The sequence below is a fragment of the Penicillium diatomitis genome, assembly GCF_028827545.1.
Source record: "Penicillium diatomitis strain IBT 30728 chromosome Unknown utg000003l_segment0_segment0, whole genome shotgun sequence".
In the NCBI taxonomy this organism is placed as follows: Eukaryota; Fungi; Ascomycota; class Eurotiomycetes; order Eurotiales; family Aspergillaceae; genus Penicillium; species Penicillium diatomitis.
The window spans coordinates 477,147-500,688 of record NW_026623175.1 but is presented as its reverse complement, the minus strand read 5'-3'; the positions used below and the strand labels follow the sequence as shown (position 1 = coordinate 500,688).

Genomic DNA, 23,542 nt, shown 5'->3' with positions numbered 1-23,542 from the left:
TAGATGTGGTGTCGGAATTGGGTCTATTATAGCTTTTACACTTCAGAAATTAGTCACTGGAGATGACTTTTTCATTTCTTGCAGGAGGCTCGGAGCAGTATCTCCCCCAATACGTGCGCGTCGTGCATCCAAACACTCATAGTATTCACGCCTCTAAGACTTGAACACGTTACACAAGAGTATTACTGTATTCCGACTCGGAACTAAAGCCTCAACGAAGTAGATACAACCGCACAAAAACGGTCCTTAAAACCAGGGAACCAGGGAACTAGGAAAATCTCTCGCTCAGTTCTCTGGCAGACCACCATATATGTTACTCCAGAACAACATATCCTGGAGTTTTTCCTCCCTCAAGTTGGCACTTACAAAATGCTCTCGTTGTAACTTGTGGGGTTCTGATACGACGGTGGACTTCTCCGGCAGTCCTTCAGCCAGAAGATCCAGCCATTTCCCAGTCAAAAAGTCCTGCAATCGTCCTGTTGTCGACAATACAGTTAGACTCGGTAAAATCGGTATACATAAAGCTCATATTGGGATCATAATTGGTGCCTGAGAAAAGGATGTGCCCTTCTAACGGACAGATCCGACCATTACTGAGTACCTATGTTAGGGTCCGGTACCCCATGAGTACGAGCTTGAAGCTAGGTTCTCTTGGGGCTTCATAGTGTGAAGTTGACAATGGAAGTACCTTCCTGCCCTGTTCTTTATAGGACTTCCTCTGGCCACTAGATAGATAAAGCTACCAGGCAGACAATCCAACACCTGGAAGCCTTTCTTGGACTAGTACTTGCCACTTGGCGACCCTTTGACCTAGGGGAACATAAGTCGCTCAGCCCGATAAACGACAAGTAGGACTAAGTAAGTACCTTGCCAGCAAAATAGATTTCTCAACTCACTATATGGCTGATCCAGTGTTGACTAGCTACCAGTACCCTCTGTAGAGAGAATTAGAAACGGTATTCTCCTCGAGGTTTTGGGGGGTACTCTTCCGGTGGCTTGCAAGAAATAACAGTGAATCAAGTTCATCCATTGGTCTTGTTAGCTCATAGCTGCTTCGACGTGAGGAAATACAGTTATTCAATCCATTTAGAACTCCATCACGCGTAAATGGCGCCGCTACCGGCGTTGTCACATGAAGCAGTATCTTGGTGCCTGCCGATTGCCTCACATGAATTCGACCAACTTCAATTGTCGAAATAAACTCCTGGCAGTATGATTCAATTAAGCGCTGAAATAAGAAATTAATCTGGAGTGTTGAAAAACAACTCGATAAGTAATGATCTAACATTGCTCATGCAGAAAAGGCTCATGATACTCGCGCCGACACGTGATTTCTAACTTTCGTTAGCTACTAGCCGTTCTGAAAATGTACGGCTCCAACTAAATCTTTGTTTTCTGCAATTCCTACAGCCTTGAACTAACCTACACTAAACCAAGATTCCAGTGCAGAGACTGATTACCAGCCCTACAGAGACCGTCTCGGGGACGGAAGATGTTCTGTGGCCCCTGAACAGGTACGGTGCATGCCCGGATGCATGAGCGTAGGTCGAGTAGCAGTAGTCTGCAAGTACAAGTTTCAAATAGAAAGATGGACACTTTTGTACTGAGCGCCGAGGCCTCCCTCGAAGTAACTACTTGTGGTAACTTCTTCGGCGGAGACCCTTCCGCCTTCAACCTCGAGACTTGTAACGGTAGAATGAAGGTACCTCTTTGGAGGCGTAAGTAAGGGGTACTTGCTAGTACCGCTGACCGCACCCGTCCCAAGCACCTACCTAAAACCAAGTGCTCGACTTCCCAGAGCTGGCGCCTCTCCGGCCCTGGCGGGGCTAGAACCTCGGGAGTATTGGTGACTTGTCGGAGAACTAAAGTACTACTACAGTCGGGACTCGGGACCGTCTCGGGCTGCTGGATTAGGTAATCTCTCGTCCCTCCCCCCGCATCGAATCTGAAGAAGTTCTTCTCACCTGGCCTGGTCAATCGATCAATATTGCACTACCACGTGTGATGACCGAGAGGCTCCCTCCTCCAGACGCCGTCATCCGATATTTGAGTACCCTGAAACGTCCTTACAACGTGCATGATCAAGTCCGCGGCTCCTCATCATCGTTAAATCCCGGATTTCGACCCTCCTTTTGTGAGACCCCACAGGAACAGTCAGAAGATCTCGAGCGTACATGTCGTGAATACTCTCGTTTCCGCAAATTCACAGAGAATCCCCAGGAAGGCAAAAACTTTAGAGGAAAAAAAACTGTCGTTTGCCTGTCAAAGCACCAGATCTGCGTTACCGTGGGGCCGGACATCGTCATTGGTCGATCTTCAAAATATCATCTGGACTAGGGCTTGCTGGTCAGCCAAGTTTACCCATTTTCGCCGCCATGCCTCTTGACGAAGAAGGTGCCAAATGGTCCTGGTACGAGATCAGATCTTTGTTGGACCTAGCCCGATTGCAGTCTCAGTCGCTAACGGTCGATCCTCTAGCGAACCCTGCATTCGAGGACATCGCTCCTCCAAATGCCAGCACTTCGACCGACTCATGATGAAGGTGCCCAAAGCCGGCCGACCTTTGGCAAAGTGTCCCCATCCAAAAGGATCATGCAGTTGCCAGAAAACATACGCCTTCATGGTGCGAATTCCCAAAGGTAGATCCAGTCTCTCCGGTATCTAGTCCGTACCTCCATGTTAAGCACTCCACAGGGTCAAGCTGTCTCTGTCGCCCGCTCTACAGGGTCCCTGCAACCGATGGTGATGCGCCGCAGACCCCGTCTAGTTCGACGTCATCACCCTCGCTCGGGCGAATACAAAAACCAGGAAGGAAACAAAGCCTGATACAAACTACCCCTCAGAATTTCGCCAAAGCCTTCGAGACGATGCCCGAAAACCTCAAATTTGAAGAGGAGAACTTCCATTTGCCTGACAAAACGTTGCCTCAATCAGCAAACTTCAATCTTGTGGACCCAGATATCTTCCAAGCATCGCCCGGCACAAAAATACTCGCGAGATCAGACCAAGGATCCAGCTGTTGCTCCAAGAAGAAGCCCCGAGAGGAACCCGTCCTCGCGCCGCCTTCAGATGTACCCAAGACTTGTTGTGATGTGGAGAAAGATGCTCGGGGTATGATGAAAAACGGCAACATCATCGACCACTCTTCAAGTACACACCGGCATCCCACTTGGGATTCATCACATCATCTGAATTCCTCGAGTCCACATGTTCAATCGTGGCAAAACCCTTTACTAGCAACACACACAGCATCATTTTCGTCCTATGGGATGCAAAATTCCCAGCCGCCCCCGGTGTTTACGAACGGACAGTCGGCAAATGGGCTCGCAATTCCCCCTCAGAGTATGGGATTCGCAATGGATCTTCATCACACCCAGGCTCCTGCAGGAGGTTTCGGCAACAGCGCCGGTCTCGACTGCAATTGTGGAGACGACTGTCAATGCCTTGGCTGTGCCGCTCATCCTTTCAACAGCACCACCCGCCAACACGTTCAGGAGATGGGCGTTTTGATGACTTTCGATGATGGTGATCACTCACCAGATCTGGCGGCCAATGCCAGTAATTTTGCAGACACGTCAATACATGAAATCAGCGCCCAACCGCCTTTCAATTTCTATGTGCAACAGACACCCGCGGTAAATCAGATCAGCCACCCGGACTCTCTTTTGTCATACTCCAACCCACCTTCGACCCTCCCAAGTGGCTACTCTTCGCCTCTTCCTCCGGGGCATACTATCAATCAGCCCCTTATGCATCCTGGTGAATATTATACGATCGAATACCCAGTCGGTATCCCAAGTACTTGCTCCGATGTCACTGGCAGCTGCCAATGCGGCAACGATTGTAGCTGTGTTGGCTGTCTGACGCACAGTGGCCATAACGGTGTAGCTCTGGAGCCACCGGCGACAACAGCTCCAAATACCAACACCAGAGAAAATGGCCATTCATCCGGCATTATACCAGGCCCGGCCGCTGACTTTTATCCTGTCCAATCCTTTGCATGGGGGAACACGTCCATGTCCTCTCCGGTTCAAGCGACCACCAGGCCCTCTATGATTTAATTTTTGCCCCCCCCCCCCCCCCCCCCCCCCAAAGATGGCAGCATTCATGTCGCAGGACTGTGGGTCTTTTGTTTTATTTTATTATTTTGAGTTGGTCCTGCTCAGCCTCATGATTCACGATATGCAATGATACCCCCACACCCCCCCTCCTCCCTCTTTCTCTCTCTTATAGACAATTCTCGCCCTCTAGACAATTGTTGGCTTTAACCATATAGAATTTGAACCTTGCTTGCATCATACTAGTAGCTTTGGCTGTTTCTTTCCAATTCATACACGTATAGTTTTCATGTCAAGAAAAGTTATGTAGTCCCGAATCACTAATGTGACCTTCAACAGCCGACTGATTTGGATGCAAAAATCATACGTCAACATGCTCGTAAGAGCGGAAGTGATAGGTAGTGGGGTATGCAAGTTGAGTAAAAGCTTGGAAAAGGGTCACCGATGCGATTGGGGATATCATGGATCTATGGATAATGGTGAACAGCGAGCTATGGTACAAGCAAAAAAAGTACGGCCAAGTCAATGCAAATTGAAAGCCAACCAGGAAGAAACAAAACGCCGCAAAAAACCGGAGGTGAAACAACTTAAACATTGTTCCACTTTCCGAACTTGACGTAATCATCATACAGCGACTTGAAGACCGCACGACCCGACGCGTCCAAGCCAGCGTTCATCGCTCGCATAGACTCCCGAGACATGACATCCAGCGCCGCGTACAGACCCGGCATCAGGGCATTCTTGACCTCAGGGACGAGCGAGCCGCGAAGGGAGCATTGCATGTACGCCGTGATGACATACTGCAAGTACTGACCAGCGATGCGTTTCGCTTTCTTCGTCTCGTCGGTCAATGCGTCGCGAGACAAACCGGACTGAGACCGCAGCACTGCGGAGACTGTAGGATCGCTGAGCGATGTCAGAAGGCGAGTGAAATGGGTGGCGTGGGAGGTGTCCAGGGGTGCGAGCCAGAATGGTTGGGAAATAACTGCAGCCCGACCAGAGCGGGATCGCTTGCGGGTGCGGGCAAAGAGGCAGCCGAGCAATCGCTGCATGGCTGTGACCACGAGGTGGAATCGGCCACCGATCTTCACGCGCTGGAGGTTCAGAACCAGACCCATCAAGCGGCAGAGGCGTGTGTAGATGGTGGGAGCATATTCGGGGGAGATATGGGGACCTTGCTTTGAAGCAGCGGTGGCGATAGCGGCGAGCAAATCATCCACGTTGCACTGGGCCACACTGCGAGTGTGAGTACGCAGAAGAAGACCTAAGGTCTCGGCCGCCAAGCAAAATTGATCGATCGTCTTGCTGTGCACTAGACTGTCTGTGAGAGACTGACTGAGTAGAGACAGCTCGCGAGAGACGGCGTTCTCTTTATCCTCCACGGGCGTCAGAGAAATGACAGCAAGATAGACGACAAGCAGGCGGTTTGCAGCTTGCTCCCCAGTTAATCCAAGCTCACGGATCTCTCGAATAACTCCGCCAATCTGTTCCTGGGTCAGATTTTGGAAACGCTCCGTGGTCGCTCGAATGAAAAGTTGTTGATCCTCAGCGTACAGTGATCGGAGAGTGAGGGTTTCCGCACACTGCAGCACCGCCTTTGTGGAGCTTTCCTGGTCATTTCCCTTGGTGGCCATCAAGCGGCGACGAATCATGCGCGACGGAGCTGAGTCAATCGAACTTTCCATGTACCGCTCCAGCTTGCTGAGAAACTTCTCGACCTCGATGTTGTTCATCGAGAGATCCTCAAAGTCTTCCAATGCATCGATAGTCTTGATCAGGGTCACTGTCTCTTCCAGTTTATGCTGTCTGCAGTGGTCCTTGACCGCCCGCACATCTGCCAAGACGAGGTCAAACACACGCTGTCGACAAGTTGCAAACTCGTCCTCTTTGACGGCCTTGCTCAACTGTTTGCGATGAGCCCACAGCTCGGACAAGGACAGGCGAAGCAGAAAACAAGCTAGTGAGTTCCTTTCGATCTGGCGTAGCTTATTTGCCTGCTTTGAGACCCGAGTGTAGAGTTTCTTGAATGCCTCGTTTCGCTCGTCATTCGACAGGACCAGCAACTTGGCAATGACTGCACGATAGAGGCTGCGGAAGGCCTTCATGACTTGCAAGTCAAGTTCAGTACCATTCAAAGAGATCACACGGGCTTCCGCCCAAAGTGGCTCCCAGTCACCGGTGATAATAGCATCAGACTTCGGCATGGCTGCCAATTTGGCCATCATGGTCAGGAGGCCCAAAGTGACTTCCAAAGCATCGCCCTGACGAATAATCACATTATGTGATTTGTCAAGGAGCATCGTCCGAAGGCCACGGGTGATCAATGAAGATGGGATGCGTTGCATGCTTTCCACGTAAAATCGACGGTTTGCACCATCTTCCTCCATATGCTTGCTAAGCAACATGACAAGGTCGGGAACAAGCAAGGGCACAGCGAGCAAATATTCATGGCAGACAACACTGGCCCAGGCTTGAAGGAAACGTGCGCGCTGCTCGATGTGCTCCAATGTGTGGGAAGATGAAGGATACTCGGCAGCAGCAAGTGACATAAGTTGCTGGAAGATAGATGTGCGCTGCTCAGCTGAGATCAGCTCCCAAACATTCGGCTCTCTGATAAGCGCCAGAAGGAACGCGAGAGCGAGGGCCGTGGACGAACGCAGTGTCTCAATGCGGCCGGACCAGGGTGCTTCTGTTTGGGCTTGAGCATCCTCTGCAGACACCGACGTGATAAATTTGATGACGTCTTTGTTCGCATTTGTAAAGGCATCCAAGTGCTCGCCAGTGGGTGCGTCCTTCAGCATGACCAGGACAAGCCGGTAGTTTTCCCAGGCTTCAAGGTGCGCCAAAGGGGCTTTGGCAAGGTTCTTGAGGTTTCTATGAAGTGATTTTACAGCCACGGGGACAAACGTATTTGACACTTCGCCCGCTAGGTTGTCAGCGAGTCGAAAATTGGTTTGCAAGAGATTTCGAACGAAACGCCATAGACGCCAGCGCCAGTGGAACGTTTGCTTTGATATGAGCGTGGACTTCAAAGTCTCAAGTACTTGTGACAAATGATTGTCCACCTCTGTTGCGGCTACCTTGCTCCTGAGAGTGGCTTCCAAGATCACAAACTTTGCATAAGATCTCGCGGAGATTGAAATCTGACCGTCATCTGCACGCGTTTCTGTTGCAGCAGTCTGAAGTTGGGCATAGAAGTGACCGACACTCAATGAGGTCCGTGTAAGCTCCGAGAAGGCGTCGCACAAGTCGTCATCCTCCCATACAGAGAACGCTGAAAATTGTTCGTTGCGAACGCGAGCTTCTTCGAGGATGACTAGTTGATTATGCCACGTCTCCATGAAGGTGGACAAGTCTCTCGCATCCGCAAAGCCACGCAAAAGGGGAATAACGACGTCAGACTTGATGATATCGTACTCGGTAGAACCACATGCACCGTGAGTACGCCAGTAAAGCATGATCTTGTCAAGCAGGGCATCAAGCAGCTTGCTGGCATCCCGCAGCCCTGAATTGGGCAAGAAGATATCTACGCCCAGACTGATCATCAAACCTGTGACATTCCATTGAACTTGCTCTAGCCCTTGCTCCAGGAGACCAGTGTAGCCGGCATGCGTGAGAATCGTCTGCAATGACAGGCCGACCTTTCGGTGAAGCGCAATCCGAAGAAGATCCTCCAGGACGACAATGAACCGAGTGGAGTATGAATCGGGTTCAGCCTCCTTTGCAGTGGAATAAGCGAGTTCGGCCACTGCCACAAACAAGGTTTCTAACCAAGGAGCCTCCAGAGTCTGGCGCCGGAAGTCGTCCCTCGGGACAGCGCGGACAGCATTGTCGAACAGCTCCGGAAGTAGTTCGATCGATCGCCAAGAGGTACCAGTAGTGCTACTGTCGGAAGGCGATGTTCCTCGGCCGATGGATGTCTCGCGAATAATAGGTCTGAAGGTATCGGTGACCGGTTTCACGGAGCTCCAATCCGGCTCCTCCTTCGAGTAGTCAATGCCAGAGCCACCACGGACAAAGAAAGAATTCCGAGCAGGGACCAAAACGTGAAGAGCCACGAGACGCTCGACAGAACGAAGCAGATGAGCTCGCTCGTCCGTGTCAAGTTTAAGGTTTCTGAGACAAAGCTCGAGCCTCAGGGCATGAGCGAAGCAAGACTTTGCGAAACATTCGTTACTTGAGTTATTATCGGAGTCATCAAGACGGTATGAGCGCGACTCCCAGAGCTCAAGCATGGCAGGGAAAACGAGCAGGAGGTGTTGAAGGTCAGTTGTTGCACCTGCATTTGAGAATTGCGTGACCGCAACGGCTGCCAGTTGAAGCGATGTGCCCAGTAGTTCTGCAGCACCTTCTGGTGACCCTCTGACTGCTAATTTCAAGTGGGAATGAGCCACTTCGTCCTCACCAATAGTTTGTTGAATCAATGCTACAATTCCGTAGATACAATCCAGAGCGCGAACGAAGGCAACGAAGCATGCACCTGGGGTCTGTGGTTGATCGTCAAGGTTCATGGCATCCTCGTCATCTTCTCCACGTACTCTCTTCCGCTTGACGCCTTGGGTTGCTCGAGATTCCTGTCGTTGGGCAGGTGTGCTGAGTGCATCGGAGCCAAGCTTGAAGTCGGCGCCTGCAGGGACGGTTTCAAAGGTTGTTTGCACATCACTTCTGAGATCCCGGATCGTATCGCTGATGATAGTGAAGAATTTCTGATCTTTCAATATGATTGCCAGAGTCTTTGGCGAAATCAGTCCGATGAGTTGGCGCAACAACAGGAAAGAAGCCGGTTCCACGCGATAATGCTTTCCGGCTCTCAGCCTCTTCAACAGCCAACGAAGCACCCATTCTTCTTTCGGGGTCGCTGTAAAGCGGGTCTTCGTATGACGATGTATTTCAGGATGACTATCACAGGTGCGAAGATCCAAGCCGAGAATCTGAGCAGCTTCGTGAATGTCGGAGGTTGCGGATGCGCTATTGCATTTTTCGAGACGGAGGAGCGCCTCTTGCGACGAGCTCGAGGGCTGAATGAACGGAAGAGTTAGAAATCGAGAATGAAATGAAAACTGCCTGGTGTTCAAGAGAAGCTTACCCCCGCGAGCAAAGGCATGTTTGGAGAGATCGACTACGCCGGTCGATTTGGGAAGCTGAGTTCCTTCGCTGGGGAGATCTTTTTGGGGAAAAAAAGATCGCATCCTCCGCGGATGAAAAAAGCGCGGCGAAATCTCCCCACCGCCTTGGGTCCATCGTCACTAGGGAGTTCCGCTTTCCGTCACACCCTGCACCATCCCAAATCGTCCGGTCAACATCGCCAATTCACGGCCTTTTTATAACCCAGTATGTCACTTATGTGAGATTTGAAGCTGTCAAAAGCCGCCGAGCTAATTGAAGACTACCCAGAAGTCATACAATGGCCGATTCCAGCGAGACGCGACCGGTTGCGCGGGCTACCAAGCCTGTGAGCGAGGCTTTGCTCAACGAGAAGGTACGAGACTGCTCATTCTCGGCCACACTCCAATGCAGAATGGATCGATACATCTTATGCGAATTGATCCATTCTGTGAGCTGCAGATCTCTGTAGTCTCTGATCTGCTGCTGGTCGAAGGTACTGTGCTGCTGGACAAGAAGCTAACAAGCTGCATGTATAGTGGGACCGCGCCATTTCCTCGATGATCATCAAGTCTTCGCTCGGCCTGTCTTTCGGTGTCGTTTTCTCTGTTCTGCTGTTCAAGCGCAGAGCTTGGCCTGCTTGGGTCGGCCTCGGCTTTGGCGCCGGCCGCGCTTGGGAGGAGGCTGACGGTACGTGTTGATTGACTTCGAGCCGCCCGGATTCGACACGAGGAGGTTATCCTCTTCGTTGTCGTAGCTTTTGCGACTCTTGCAGCTTTTGAACGGTAACCTCAGGGATATACGTGCTTGCTTGCAGCTTCAATGTGTCGGGGATTGATGGTTGAAGAAGCGCGTGAATCTGGGCCGCCTGTCAGGCAGCTGCAAGGGAAAGCTCCTCTGTTTTTCTGACTCCCGTTGAATCGCCTGCTTCCTATTCCTGAGTTTCTGACAGACAGCTAACCCTACCTCTAGCTTCTTTCCGCCGCGGTGATTCGCCCGTCAGAGATGCTCTGCGTCGATAGAGGAATCTTGTCGCTTCCCGATGTGTACGATACCATGTACAGCAGTTGAACGGAAGACTTTGCTATAGATTCAGCGCAGAATTGATATTTACATGCCTCAAATCTCTGTCATTCATTTCCACGCCGAATAACGTAGGGCATCGCGATGGTCGGTGTTTTTTTACAAGAAGACGATTCCGCTGTAGTTCATTCCCTTGGAAGATAATTGCAATCAGGCGATGTGGACTAACCGCAGAGCACGCCCTATCAAACGCAATGTTGGGACTCAATGCAGCTCTCGCAAGCAGCTCTGTACCTCGATCCTTAGGGCTTCTTCAGTGCCGTAATGATAGAATGGAGACCTCACGTGACACGGGACCCATACAATTGATGGGAGGCTTGTGAGTCTCCATGGGCGATACCGAAACCATTGACTTCTAGACGGGATCCATCATACACGCAGCCTCGTTGGGTCAGCCTTCGCAGGCGTTGCATGATAGGGACGATGGACGGGCTGCAGCGATATCGGACACGTGACCCACCTCAAACGATTACTCGATGAGATCGAGTCAAGCACACAACCATCATCTGTGCACCCGACGTAATCTCCAGGATCTTCAACTCCCCGGTTTCCCACCGGCTGATTAGGCATACGCCACACTTGCGTATCTGCCAATTGCCTTGCTGGTTCCGCTTACCGAGGAATGCCGGTGGAGCCGTTGACTATCGCGTTATCGCAGATAAACCGTGCGCATCGGAGGTGGACTCCCTGGACTGCCTTGATAGGGCATATGCAATGAGGGGACGCCCTCCACACGTGAATTATTCATGATGTTATCGACCCTATTCAGAAGTATATTCCTCCACTGCGAATCATCGTCCTCGGCAGATGGAGTCGGGGCCGCATGATCTTCCGTGAGCGGGGACATCTCATTGCTCGGGCTTATCTGACCCTGGTCAGAGGTGGAACGAAACACACCTCCCCATATGCGCAGGATGAGGTGCCCCGATGGAGGAGCAGTCAAGGCACGCCTCTGAGAGAATGGTTATATCATCGCCCTGAGCGCCGGTCTGACTTGATCTGAGGATCAGAAAACATACTCACACCATCTTCGGAGGGTGAGATCTTTTGTTTACTCACTTGCTGCCACTTCTTCTTCTCTTGCTGTTGACTTTGTCCTACAGTAATCCGCTCTATTCAATATCGGTTTTGCGACCAAGTTGCCGGTCGCGTCTGCAAATCATGTCGAGAATCAAATGGGCCTTGAAGAAGGCCGAGGTGACTCAAGAGTCGGGCTTGTCAAATGCTCAAATGATGTTGACAAATGAAGACCTGAGGCCAGGTGAGATGACCTTTTGACTTTGTCAATATTATCCGAGCAAGTATTGATATGCTTTCGACCTTGGTTCCTGCTTGATGTCTTTGAGATATTGAGCAGAGTTTGGGCTGCAAGAAACGAACAGCCGCTAACGAATCATGACATGCAGTGGACCCAGAGCGTCGGCAATGGTCATGGCTGAATTATATTGCATTCTGGATTGCCGATTCCTTGAACATTGTAAGACGCCATCCCATCTTCACGAAAGGGAGATCCGCATAGCCTGACATCCACAGAATACATGGATGATCTCGTCATCAATGATCGTCGACGGCCTATCGTGGTGGCAGTCATGGCTGTGTGTTTGGATTGGATACTTCATCGCGGGCGGCTTCGTGTGCTTGACAGGTCGCATCGGAGCAGTCTATCATATCTCGTTCCCGGTGACAGCGCGAGCGTCATTTGGAATCTGGGGCTCATTTTGGCCTGTGATCAATCGCGTGGTTATGGCTATTATCTGGTACGGCGTGCAGAGTTACATTGGAGGTATGAGCATTTCCTTGTGCGAACGGGGATGTCGCACTTTGACGGTGTCCTAAGGTCATTGCGTGTCCTAACTTGTCCAGGTGAATGCGTCTCTCTGATGATCGAGGCAATCTGGCCGAGCTACAGACATCTGCACAACAGTCTCTCTGCCAGCGCGGGCGTTGACACGAGAGGGTTCTTGAGTTTCTTCCTCTTCTGGCTGCTATCGCTTCCCGCTCTATGGTTCCCCGTGCACAAGGTGCGCCATCTGTTCACCGTCAAGGCCATCTACTCGCCCATTGCAGCAATTGCGTTCTTTGCGTGGGCGATTGCACGAGCAAACGGTATTGGGCCTATCGTACACCAGGGTAATTCTATTCAAGGCAGCGCCTTGGCGTGGGCATTTGTGAAAGGCGTCATGAACTGCATTGGTAACTTTGCTGCCCTGATCATGAACGATCCCGACTTCTCGCGTTTTGCGCGGAAACCCAAGGATGCACTGTGGTCGCAGCTTCTAACGATTCCCATTGGGTTTGGAATCACATCCTTTATTGGCATTATCGTGTCCTCGTCTTCGTCAGTCATATTCAACGGCGATCCCGTCTGGAACCCCCTCGATTTACTCGGTATGTTCCTGAACGGAGCCAGCTCGGGACAGCGGTTCGGCATCTTCGTGATTTCGACCGGCTTTGCCCTCGCTCAATTGGGAACCAACATCTCTGCCAACTCCGTGTCTGCCGGCACAGATCTCACTGCACTGATGCCACGGTATTTGACCATCCGCAGAGGTAGTTATCTCTGTGCAATCATTGGTTTGGCCATGTGTCCGGTATGCATCCACCCTAATACCTTCAAAAGAACGAGAGTTCAAAGAGACGATCCCTTCTAACACATGAAAAACCCAGTGGAACCTCGTCGTCACATCCAATCAATTCACCACCTACCTCTCTGCCTACTCCCTCTTCCTGTCCGCCATCGCCGGCGTCATGATCTGCGACTATTACATCGTGCGCAAGGGCTACCTCGACATCAAAGCCCTCTACAGCGGCCGCAAAACCGACCCGTATTACTACACCCTCGGCTTCTCCTGGAAAGCCTACGCTGCCTATCTCGCCGGCATCTTAATCAACATTGTTGGTTTTGCAGGCGCCGTGGGCTGTAAAGTCCCCATCGGAGCACAGTACATCTATAACATCAACTACTTCACCGGTGTGCTGGTGTCGGGCGGAACATACTGGATTCTCACTCGCATTTTCCCCGTGCCCGCGACAAGTGACCACTGGAACGAAGTCGACATTGATCTCGAACTGGATGATTATGGAGTTGCCTATGGACAGCCTGTCGGCGATGAAGAGCAACCTGGATATGATCGTCGGTCGATGGCCGAGTCCCTGCCGCTGGACGAGCAGAAAAAGGGTGTTTTGGCTGCTACCAAGCGAGTTTGAGCGTCTGGAATTTTGGGCTTGAGTCGATTGTCTTCGTTTTTGTTTGATGTCTTTATTCTCAAGCTTTTGACCCCTGGGTTTCTCCACCGGGTTCTGTCTCCCGAAAGAAGCCCCACCACTTTTTATGTGTCCAGAAAGCCGGCGCACATGTAATCAGAACCGCCGCCTTGCTGCATGCCACTTCCTACTATACGACCTAATGAATGATGACAAGCCATACATTCTTGACATACCACGCCACACCCCAGTTGAGAGGATCCATGTCTACTAATCTAGACTCTCATGTTGTGCTCATAGAGAGACCGATTTTTTCCATACGGAATCTTGGTGGTAAATACTCCATTATTGCCAAGATTCACCCATGAAGATATAACAGCTATACTGCAAGTGCCTGCGACACGGCCTGTCAACCTTCGATGTAGATCTCCTCGCGTTTCATGTACATCCTTCCACGTACGCCGATAATGTACAACTACCTAGTGATCATGTACTGTGCTTGGAAGACGAACTGATATTCAAATGGATGTTCCAATTCATGCGACCCAGCGCGTCATTGATTAGAAGTGATAAGTACCAGAGCAGTTGCAGTAGAAACTCGGATGAGAAAAGCTCCCACTTGGATTGAATGAGAAACAGACAGGCTTGTCCGAGACAAAAGGACTCAAAACGTGACAGCCAACAAGTGGAAGGGCCATTTTTCTGAGACTCTGAGTAGACTTATTTGCTCCTGCCGCTGTACGGAGGGTATGAGGGATAAGACACATTCGAGCCTGCAAAGTAAAGGGTCCGTGATGTAGAAGGGGGTCAGGGGAAAGGTTGTACGTGATAAGATCAATGGTAAAAAGAAGGCCCAGTAGCGCCCGATTTGCATGCTCGTTATGCGAAAAGGAGTTTCGTTATGACAGTAAAAACGAGGTCCAGCGTTTTCCGTCTTGCCGTGAAATGAAATGCCCCGATGATATGTGAGTGAGATATGGAAACCATGTGGAACCAGCCGTGGAATGATCAAATGAGAGAAAGTAAACCAAGACACCTTTGAACATGGCCAGTTGCTTCCAAAAATGCAGTCAGTCAGAAACAAATAACATGGAGAGGCGGCGACTCTGTTCTGGCCGAACATACAAGTTCTCCCCGAACACCCGCTGCGGATGACTAGAAAAAACCGGGGAGGGCAAAACCACTCTGAAACTCCACACGAACATCCAGCCATGTTGGCCCCGGAAGTAGCGATGAAGAAAGCTCGGAAAGATCATTCACAAAAACACAGACACCGTTCAAGTAGCAAATTGGGTAAGAATACAGCAGGAGAAGATACATGAGAAAAGAAAACAAAGATAATGGGTATCGCTGCAATAAGGGTATAGCAATAACGTCAACATGTAAACAAAATAACCAAACACAGGGTCCCGAATGTAAAGCCACAGGCTCGTGTAGGATGGCGCCGACTGGTGGATGTAGAGGAAGGGTGGGGTGAGAAGGGGTTCGTGGACAGGTCAGAACCGTTCTCGTTCTTACTGGAAGAACGAAGAGTTCGATGTCATGGATATGGTAGGAGTCAGGCCAGGAGAGCTGTCTTTGTCCTCTGGGCTGGTAGGATCACTACGATCCGCAGGGTTTTCCTTCTCGCGATCTGTAGAAGATGAACGCTTGAAGACAGTCTGTCCGATCTGGCGGAAAATTCCCAGGCGCTCCGCACGAAGCTCATTCAGATCGAGACGCTGTACAGGAACGGGCTCCTCTTTGGCGATGCGACAGAATAATGTCGAGAAAAGGTACTGATCACCGCTGCCGTCATACAGAGGAAGGTACCGATAGCCTTGCGAAAGACTGGTGAGCTTGGCAGTGAAGGTAGCAAGCTGCACACTATTGTTGTTTCCTGCGCTGCGGCCGTCCAAGGAGCTCCAGACAGTCCAACGAACAAAGACTAGATCGGGATACTTGGTCTCCAATGACAGCTTGAAGCGGTCGTTGAAAACGGGGCTGTAGCCGTTGCTTTGCTCGATCTTGGTGCGTCGTCGATGGGGGTAACCAATGCCGGACATGCCATTGCGAGCTGAGGCATCCATTCCACCCTCGCCGTAGGCAAAACTCTGACCGCGATCGTCGGCGCTGAACATTTCAATTTCGACATAAGGATTGATCATCTCTTCAGCTCCAAGTGTACGGGGTCGTGGAAGCTGTTGCGCAGATATGACGTCCACCGAGAATCGAACCAGCCGTCGTTCCGTTTTCCGCTTGGGGAGGCCACCTTCAGGAATCGGATGGCGGAGGCTTTCTGGCTTGAGCACGTAGCCTGTACGATCGGATCCAGCCGCAAACATCGCCTGATTCATTTGCATACCAACATCATATGTTTGCCAATTGAGCGCTGCCATTTGGACTCCACGTCGCCAGTACTTATTTGGGTCGAAATTAGAAGACCGAAGGCGAAAGGCGGATGGATAGACTCGAGTCAGGTATTTGCGATTGTGGGCCTCAAGTGACACCTTGTTGTCATGGTTTTGACAGATGCTTTCGAAAGCCCGTTCCGCAAAGGAATACACGTGATTGTATTTTCTGCTCTCCGGAGTTGAGAAGCCATGCCACTTGTAGCCGCGAGTGTAGACGCCCAGATCCGAGAGAGGCTTGGTGATTTTGCTCTTTTGGCGACGCTGTTTCTTCTTTTCACTGGACATCGAGGCCATCCCTCCATCGCTGTCTTCGGTAGCGCTGCTCATGCTTGTCGTGGTGAGCGAACGTCTTTCTTGACTCACCAGGGGTCCGATTCCATCAGTAGTGTGAGATCCGGACGAAGTCATGAAAGGAGCAAGTGGAACTGTTGTGCCGGGGACAGTCGAGTCCGAGTGATGCGTGGAACGGACGAATGGAGTGCTTGCGCTGCGTTTCCGGCCATGGGTACCGACCGTGTGAACAGCCTCCTGGCGGGGTTCAATTTCGGTTTCATCGCACGTTTTGACCTTGACGAGGATCCGGCCCTTGAGCTCCTCCGGGGACGGTAAACTGAAGCTATGGCTCATGAGAGGCTCCAGGATGAGCTGTTCCTTAAATGTGTCCTTCATAATTTTCACCATGGCAAGCTGCTGCTCTGCGTTGCAGTGGACTTCGAGAGACAGAATCAACGGAAAGTCACAGGAAATGAAAGCGTATCGGTCGATGACGGTGATGCAGTCTGCAAAGAGCACGCTAGTGGTCATAGTTCTTCCGTGGGATACGATGGGACGCCCATCCGCACCATCCCAGCAATCAATCTCGACACAACGGCATCCCTGCTGAAGAGCGCTGATGTAAGCCTCAGTGCTCGAGGCTCCCGCAACCTGACGACCAAGCAGGTATGTATTGTGAGAACTGGAGATGAAGTACTCATTGAGCGGACGATCAAATCGCGACTGGGGAGCTCTAGACGCGTAGATGCCGTTGCTTGGAGACGCGAGATACGCCGAGAAGGTTTCCAGATCCATGAGAGACAGACAGCCCTCACCAGTCTCAGATTTATCAGACGCATTAGACAAGCGTGACCTTGACTTCTTGACAAGTTTGTCAAAGAGCGCGATCCATTTTGCTCTGTGGGCCTCAGTCTCAATGTCCTCTTGTTGAAAATCACGCAAGAAGCGCAAGAATTCTGCCTGAGTCATACCAGCCTTATGGTCTTCAATTAGGCTCTTGTAGATTTCTTTTACATCTTTGCGCTCTTTCAAACGGGCCACGAAGTCCTTGAATTCGGAGAAATTCAACCGGCCGTTGTGGCAGGCGTCCGCCTTGGTGAACTGTGCGCGGAGCATGTTCTTGGAGCAATTGATGTGTAAACTGCGACACACACTTTCAATAGCAGCCAGGTCGAGACTCTGTTCCTCTACCGGCCGGGACACACCCGGAAAGAGCCTGGACATCTCCCGCTGCCAATGAGCCTGTAGGACAGCCTCGCTTTGACTTGATGCGGCCAGCCCAGCCATCAAGCCAATCCGATAGCGTGAGATATGTTCCAAAGTGCTAGTCCATAGATCGAGCACATGGGAACTAGGTGCAATCAGGTGCAATGTTTTGAAAGCGCGGCCTTTGAGCCGCTCCGGATCGGCTATGACAATCGTGAACCAACGGGCCTCGGTATCTTCTGGAATTTGGTGTTCCTCTCGGTAGTTTCGCGCATCTGCACCGACACGGATCTCTTTGATGTCATCAATGTAGAATCGTTTGGCGGGATTGGACACATCCCAAAAGACCTTGGCAGCGTCCAAATCCAAGAAGAACCGGACTTGTTTGCGGTGCTTCTTAGTGACCTTGGTCAAGACCGTTCCACGTTGAACGGCAGAATCTACCTTGGGCGCCACAGCTCCACTCACGGTGGTAGTCAAGTCGCGAGCAGACATCATGCGGCTTTCACTTCGCAAACTTGAGGGCTCCGAGCCAGTCCAAGGACCTAGGGAATCCAAAGCCTCGTTAGACTCGTCCTCGTTGCTTGATTCCAGTGCGGTATCTCGAGCAGCGGAATGAGTGCCGTTCTTGCTGTCGCTTCTGCGGCGCATGATCACGGGACCCGAGCTGCGGTCCCGCTTGTCAATCTGAGAGGCCGAGGGTCTTCTGCGGGTCAATTTGCTGGCTGCGCCCCGTGAGATCCTGCGCATCAAGCCTGGAGCCTTGACGGAGTTGTTGTCATTGGTGACCCCGTTGACACTGGATGGAATGGTATCGGGGAAGGCCATCATCGATTCCCCCAGCTCGAGCGGCGCAGGAGGAGGGAGATAGTACTTTCGACCGCGAGGGCCTTCGCTGGGAGGTTGCTTGGGTGTCCCAGCCGGAGTCAAGACATTCGGCGTGCTTTGCGGAGGGAAGAGTGAGAGTGAAGTTGAGATGGGGGAAGCCGAGAAAGATGGCGCGGAAGAAGATATTGAGCTGAAGGGGGAAAGGGTGCTGAGAATATCTTGTGAGGAGGGAGATCGACGCATATGAGTAGTGAGTTTCAAGCTCGTTTGAGCGTCGGCATCCATGGCCGGAGATGAAGTCGTGGCGGCATATGCCATAATGGCCGTTTGTTCGCAGATCGACGACTCAGACGTCGATTAAAAGCAACCTTTTGTAGCGGCTTATCAACCCACGCCAATGTTCAAGTCACCTGGACTCTTTACACAAAGACGAATGGGTGTTCAGCACGAGGGACCAGCCGGCGCTGCTGAAAGTTGCAGGAGGCCAGGATTGGAAATGGATCCGAGCCAAGGGAGAGAGGGGGTTTAGATCCAATTGAACGGGTAATAGAATAGTCCGGTACAGTCAGATAATGACGATTCAGCCACGTCTTCAGCAGAACCAGTCAGTTCTTGGAGCCTGCATGATGATCTTGAAAAGAAGCAGTAATGTGGAGGTCCCGGCGAGGAAGCGCCGCTGGAATTAAGGCCAGGTCGGAGTGAGCCGAAGAAGCTGGCTGCCGGTCATGCAAAAGAGTAAACAATAATCTTGATACAATGCGGTCGATAGACAAGCCACGGATGATTTTTAGGTGAGGCAGAAGGGCACACCTTCGATCGCGATTGCAAAGAGTACTGGTTTTGTGCAACAGTGTTCGAACTGATGTTTTCACAAGATTCTCGTGACTTGTTGGCCGGAGTGCGCCAAAATGCTGAGAGAGAACACCAGTAGTTTAGTTCCGGGAAGCAATCGCGAGCTCAACCAAGGTCAGTCCAGGAATGTCGATCAAAAGAGCTCTGATGTTGACAAGGCTGAAAGCCGGCACTTGTGTTGATATGCCAAGGATGAGCACAACTTGCCCAAATCTGTTCTTTGCTGGTGGATTTGTGATCCTGTATGAGGACAAAGTGCCGCTCGTCGCAAGATCAGCGGATAATGCCAAGTACCTGGTTGTTGATCGCGCAGCCAGCGAGCGAACCAGAGAAATGAGGCAAAAGCGCCCTGCGCTGAATGTGAGAAAGCACGGAATCTGCACCAAGGATCGCACAGGATGCGCCAAACTCAGGTCCGGGAGCCAAAAAAAAACGCTTTGAAGAGCAGAGGCTGCCCGTGTGCTGAACTCCGGTCTTCAGGGTAGTCAGTAACAGAGCCTTTTCGACCCGGGCGCGGTCGCGTGTTCAAGGTCGGTTTCTAGCGGTCGAACGAGGACGACCGGCCTCCAAGGTTGACTCAATGACCGGGGTATATGGTGAGCTTAGGCCAGCTCAGCGATCGGGTCTAGGGAATGACAATGCGGCCGGCGAAGGGACTACCCGGGACCAGGGTGTGCAGGGAACTTTTTTTGGGGGCGGCGCAACGGGGCACTGCGAGGGCGGAAACGAGGAAATCGGTATGTTGCGACACTGCCAGCGCAGCGGATGCAGGCGGTCCAAAAGGGCAAGGTGGAAGGAAACGGGGATTGTGCCGACAACGATAGTCGCTGGGATGTGGGAGGTAATTGAGTGCAAACTGTAGGCTGTATGGGCGCGTTGTCGCGGGGGGAGCTGATCGAGTCCAATGCTGCACGGTTACGTGATGGCCTCTCAGAGGCCGAAGTCCGTCCGTATGCGCGGTGAAGTGCGAACACGGGAGCCGAGATCTCAAGCCGCTAAACGATAAGAAGTATCACCACACTCAAGAAGATCGTGTTTCTTGCACGGTAAATGCGATGAGGGGAAATGAAGGTTCTGGAAGAAGGGAGAAGTGTTTGAACTTTGAAGTCTAGTCAAGAAGGGGCAAGGGGAGGAGAATGGAGAAATTGAATTGTCCCCAAAAAAACTGAAAGCCAGATTGGAAACCCCGTTCTTTCCCTTTTTCTGTTGCTTTCTTTTTTTTTCTGTTTTCTTGTTTCTTTTTTTTTTTTTGGAATTTCAATTCAATTCAATGAATCGAGCAATGTTCCCAGTGATTCCGGCACGCTGGGTTGAAGCTGCAGTGGGTACTGGGAGTATGGCCCGATACGCCCACACTGGGTATATTTGGGTAAGGGCAAGTGGGCAGGAGCCAGGAGGTAAGGCTGGTATTTTTGGACCGTGACTTGGGGCTCCGTCAGGCCGACGTGGGACGGCAATGGACCACTGGACTGAACTGTGGGGGAAATTGACCATCAAACGGGTTTCGTAACACGAGAAGTTTAGGAGTGGAAACGGCGGTATCAGCTTGCTGATACAAGACCGGATACCTGAGGCGGCACGAGTGACGACTCGATGCTGATGGTGCCCTGGTTGTGGGTCCAAGGACCTTCTGGGTTTAGCGACGGAAGCACCCTCCAAGAGAGCTGGGAACTTGGGACTTGGTGACGGGGTGACTCTCAGACTCCCAGTAATGCTCATCCCTGTTTCGGGGTGGTGCCACTCGTCGTTGATGTAGCGGAACCGTCTCGATGATGTATCGTCAGATTCGTCACTATCGTGGGATGGGACAGTCGTTGACTCGTTATCGTACAGTGATACTGTACGGTAAGATACGACAAGATCAGACGGGTTACCGGTTGAGGCTGTAGGGCAAGCGTCCTCTTGAAGCTGGGAGACTACTGCGAGTGAGCAGAGGCTCTCCCTCCCTTCCAAGATCTTCAGGCCGATCCACGGAGAAAGAACCCCCCGGCTTTCTTCCTGACTGCAAGGAATGGGACTAGCGCATCGGCGGTGTCCAACAAGTGAGTCCCCAGATGGGGAAGTGGCAGAAATATGTAGTAGGTAACTATTGACTGACAAGAGCTGCTACCTTGGACGATCAACCCTGCAGATCGGGAGGCAATGGTTCACGATTCACGATGGGGGTTTAATCCATCCTTATTTAACTCTTTTTCGAAGTCTATCACTTCAAATTCCGTCAAGACTCTCAGTGTCAAATTGGGCCCAAGGACTCGCCATTTTTGCCCGCAGTGCAGAGGTTTCAATGGGGCATTGATAGTAGTAGGCCAACTTTGACGGTGAAAGGGTGGAAACGTGGTTTCCTTCGGTGCCAACACCTTGGCCCTGCTGGGCAGCACTGCTCATGAAGACAGATGACGATGTGGAGGATGGCGGGCTGCCTGACGGGAGACGCGTAGATCTTCTCCTAGAAGGAGAGAACCACTGGATGTCTGCTCGACCGCTAGCTCGGGATCCTTTTTATTTTCCTTCTTTCCTCTTTCTCTTTCCCTTTTTTTGAGGTCTGAGAGTTAGGGGGAACTGGGATCCTGCCTATTATCAGCGACAGAGAGTGGGTTCTAGCTGGGGAGTTTCAATTTGATAACACGTTGTCACGCGCCCGAGGCTCAAGCCCAATGACGATCTGATGAAGAAGTCGAGGCATAAAGGAATGACAATTTGCGACGATGGAGAGTGTATCGCTGATTTCAGTGGTCCTCGAAGCGCATCTCCAGGAAAAGTGTTTAGTACGTGTCAAGACCCAGCTGCCAACACTGAGCACCGACAAGATGACTTGTGGAGATGATGAAAGGACAGCAGCGCTCCTCGGCCTGGTGGACTGGTACAGTAGCATCGTAGTTCGTACTTCGTATACTCGAACGGTGCTTTATTGTGCAATTCGAATATTCAACAAATAGTGGAGTTTTTTTCCCTTGCCGTCTTTATTTCACATGACTTGGTCTCACATTCCTCTCGTTCCTTTCAACTTCCATCTTCTTTCTAGCTCACCGCTTTTGTATACTCCTGAGTCCTGCCGTTCTTTTCCTGTGCCTTATGAAACATGACGTGAATCTCGCAAGGAACACGCTTCGCGATCGAAGTGAAATAGTGTTTGAACTCTTGAGAATCGACCATCGCATTGAGTCCGTTCCACCCCTCCCACCCAAACACGTTCCCTACCACTCAACTGGTCACTTGATTCAACCCGGCTTTATGCTTCTATTATTGAACAAGATCATCGAGGTGGAGATGGTGTTAAGCGCTGTCTATCACTTTCATTGTTCGTCTGTTGAGGATCTGTCACGTGGAGTCGTCAATCCAATCGCAGATCCAAATTGGACAATTGAGTCAGACTGACCATCCCTTGGGACGAGGTTGAACTCCTTGAACCTACAGTGAATGCCTGATATGACTCAGAGAAGCACCATGGGCAATCAAGTATCCTGAATAGTAGATAGTAGATACACTCTGTTGAGCACATCTTGAAATTCGTCTTGATCGAGGCCAGATAGGTCGATCCTCAATTTCATGCTCACTAGGATCCTCTCTGTAATTTTGCCAGAGCCTCATCGCCATACAGCATCACTGCATCAGTGTATTTTGCATGCTTGCATACAGTATCGACTATTGAGTAAGTTATTCACCAGTCGTATGATGGAAACTTGCTCTCTAGTCTTACAGCATCTATCTTTGCCATACATACTCTCCATTCAGCACCCCTGGGACAAGACATCGGCGCCTTCCTTTTTTGCGGCGAAGCCCTACCCTAACTCCATGAGGTCAAAAGCGGTTGAACCACCAGCAATTCCACCCCCCGCCCTTTGCCCCTTTCGGCGGCTCATGAGCCGGCAGTCTCCGCAATCCCGCACCGGTTTGGGGAGGATATTGGGTCCGTGCATCGACGCAAAGCAACTCTCCCCCTGTAACGTCGATGAGGAGGAAGAGGATCAGATACTTTCCCCCACATTAATCTTAAGACAGAGCCCCTGAGCCATTTGCATCGACAGACCAATTCTCCAGTCGCGAAGTATGACTGTGCCAGAGATGGCCCTGCGAGATTCAACTGGATGCGCTTTTCCGTGGATCCAAGATCCATGGGAATGAATTTCTGTCGCCATTTTAGGCAGGAGTTGGGTGTGGTAGTGCGGCTGCGAGCTTGGAAACTGTCGTATCCCAGAGTTAATGTTATACTCATATACTCAGATACTGTAGTTGGTATTAGAATAATTACATACTTACACCGACCTACAGTACCTAACTCAGCGTGGCTTTACTGTACAATTGTACATAAGATATGGTCAGTTGGTCAGACATGTTGTCATCGACAATTTCTCATTGAGGATGATCGTGGTCGGTATGAGAAGATGTACCTCAAGCAACTCGTGAATTATGACACCACAACATGGCCAAAAGTCGAAGACGGCGTAAATCTTGTACGACGACCCGGTCAGATCACGCTAATGCTGGTGGCCTTGTCCATCTTTTGCACACCTGTGGACGCGACTCGCTTGAGAGGAGCATATC

At 51.1% G+C, this 23,542-nt stretch overlaps 7 protein-coding genes across 7 annotated transcripts; 4 read left to right on the top strand and 3 right to left on the bottom strand.

The window, feature by feature from the left end:
- Positions 1-285: 285 nt before the first annotated feature.
- Positions 286-591, bottom strand: N7539_002422 (uncharacterized protein; the record flags this gene model as incomplete). The annotated part of the gene is made up of 2 exons (XM_056932025.1): positions 286-476; positions 576-591. 2 exons carry the CDS (start codon positions 589-591, stop codon positions 286-288), a joined length of 207 nt encoding a protein of 68 aa, XP_056791984.1.
- A 1,784-nt stretch (positions 592-2,375) lies between these two features.
- On the top strand, positions 2,376-4,061 carry N7539_002421 (copper fist DNA-binding domain-containing protein; the record flags this gene model as incomplete). The annotated part of the gene is made up of 3 exons (XM_056932024.1): positions 2,376-2,410; positions 2,479-2,639; positions 2,695-4,061. 3 exons carry the CDS (start codon positions 2,376-2,378, stop codon positions 4,059-4,061), a joined length of 1,563 nt encoding a protein of 520 aa, XP_056791983.1.
- A 584-nt stretch (positions 4,062-4,645) lies between these two features.
- Positions 4,646-9,162, bottom strand: N7539_002420 (ribosome biogenesis protein URB2; the record flags this gene model as incomplete). The annotated part of the gene is made up of 2 exons (XM_056932023.1): positions 4,646-9,076; positions 9,145-9,162. 2 exons carry the CDS (start codon positions 9,160-9,162, stop codon positions 4,646-4,648), a joined length of 4,449 nt encoding a protein of 1,482 aa, XP_056791982.1.
- Positions 9,163-9,462: 300 nt separating this feature from the next.
- Positions 9,463-10,183, top strand: N7539_002419 (MICOS complex subunit MIC10; the record flags this gene model as incomplete). Its single annotated transcript, XM_056932022.1, has 3 exons — positions 9,463-9,537; positions 9,701-9,851; positions 10,134-10,183. The coding sequence occupies 3 exons, from the start codon at positions 9,463-9,465 to the stop codon at positions 10,181-10,183; spliced, it is 276 nt and encodes a 91-aa protein (XP_056791981.1).
- Positions 10,184-11,405: 1,222 nt separating this feature from the next.
- Positions 11,406-13,451, top strand: N7539_002418 (nucleobase cation symporter-1 family protein; the record flags this gene model as incomplete). The annotated part of the gene is made up of 5 exons (XM_056932021.1): positions 11,406-11,505; positions 11,651-11,721; positions 11,778-12,027; positions 12,108-12,835; positions 12,912-13,451. The coding sequence occupies 5 exons, from the start codon at positions 11,406-11,408 to the stop codon at positions 13,449-13,451; spliced, it is 1,689 nt and encodes a 562-aa protein (XP_056791980.1).
- A 1,511-nt stretch (positions 13,452-14,962) lies between these two features.
- Positions 14,963-18,466, bottom strand: N7539_002417 (putative 1-phosphatidylinositol-4,5-bisphosphate phosphodiesterase Plc1; the record flags this gene model as incomplete). Its single annotated transcript, XM_056932020.1, has 1 exon — positions 14,963-18,466. One exon carries the CDS (start codon positions 18,464-18,466, stop codon positions 14,963-14,965), a length of 3,504 nt encoding a protein of 1,167 aa, XP_056791979.1.
- A 726-nt stretch (positions 18,467-19,192) lies between these two features.
- N7539_002416 (uncharacterized protein) lies at positions 19,193-19,963 on the top strand (the record flags this gene model as incomplete). Its single annotated transcript, XM_056932019.1, has 3 exons — positions 19,193-19,413; positions 19,481-19,737; positions 19,863-19,963. The coding sequence occupies 3 exons, from the start codon at positions 19,193-19,195 to the stop codon at positions 19,961-19,963; spliced, it is 579 nt and encodes a 192-aa protein (XP_056791978.1).
- Positions 19,964-23,542: the final 3,579 nt, after the last annotated feature.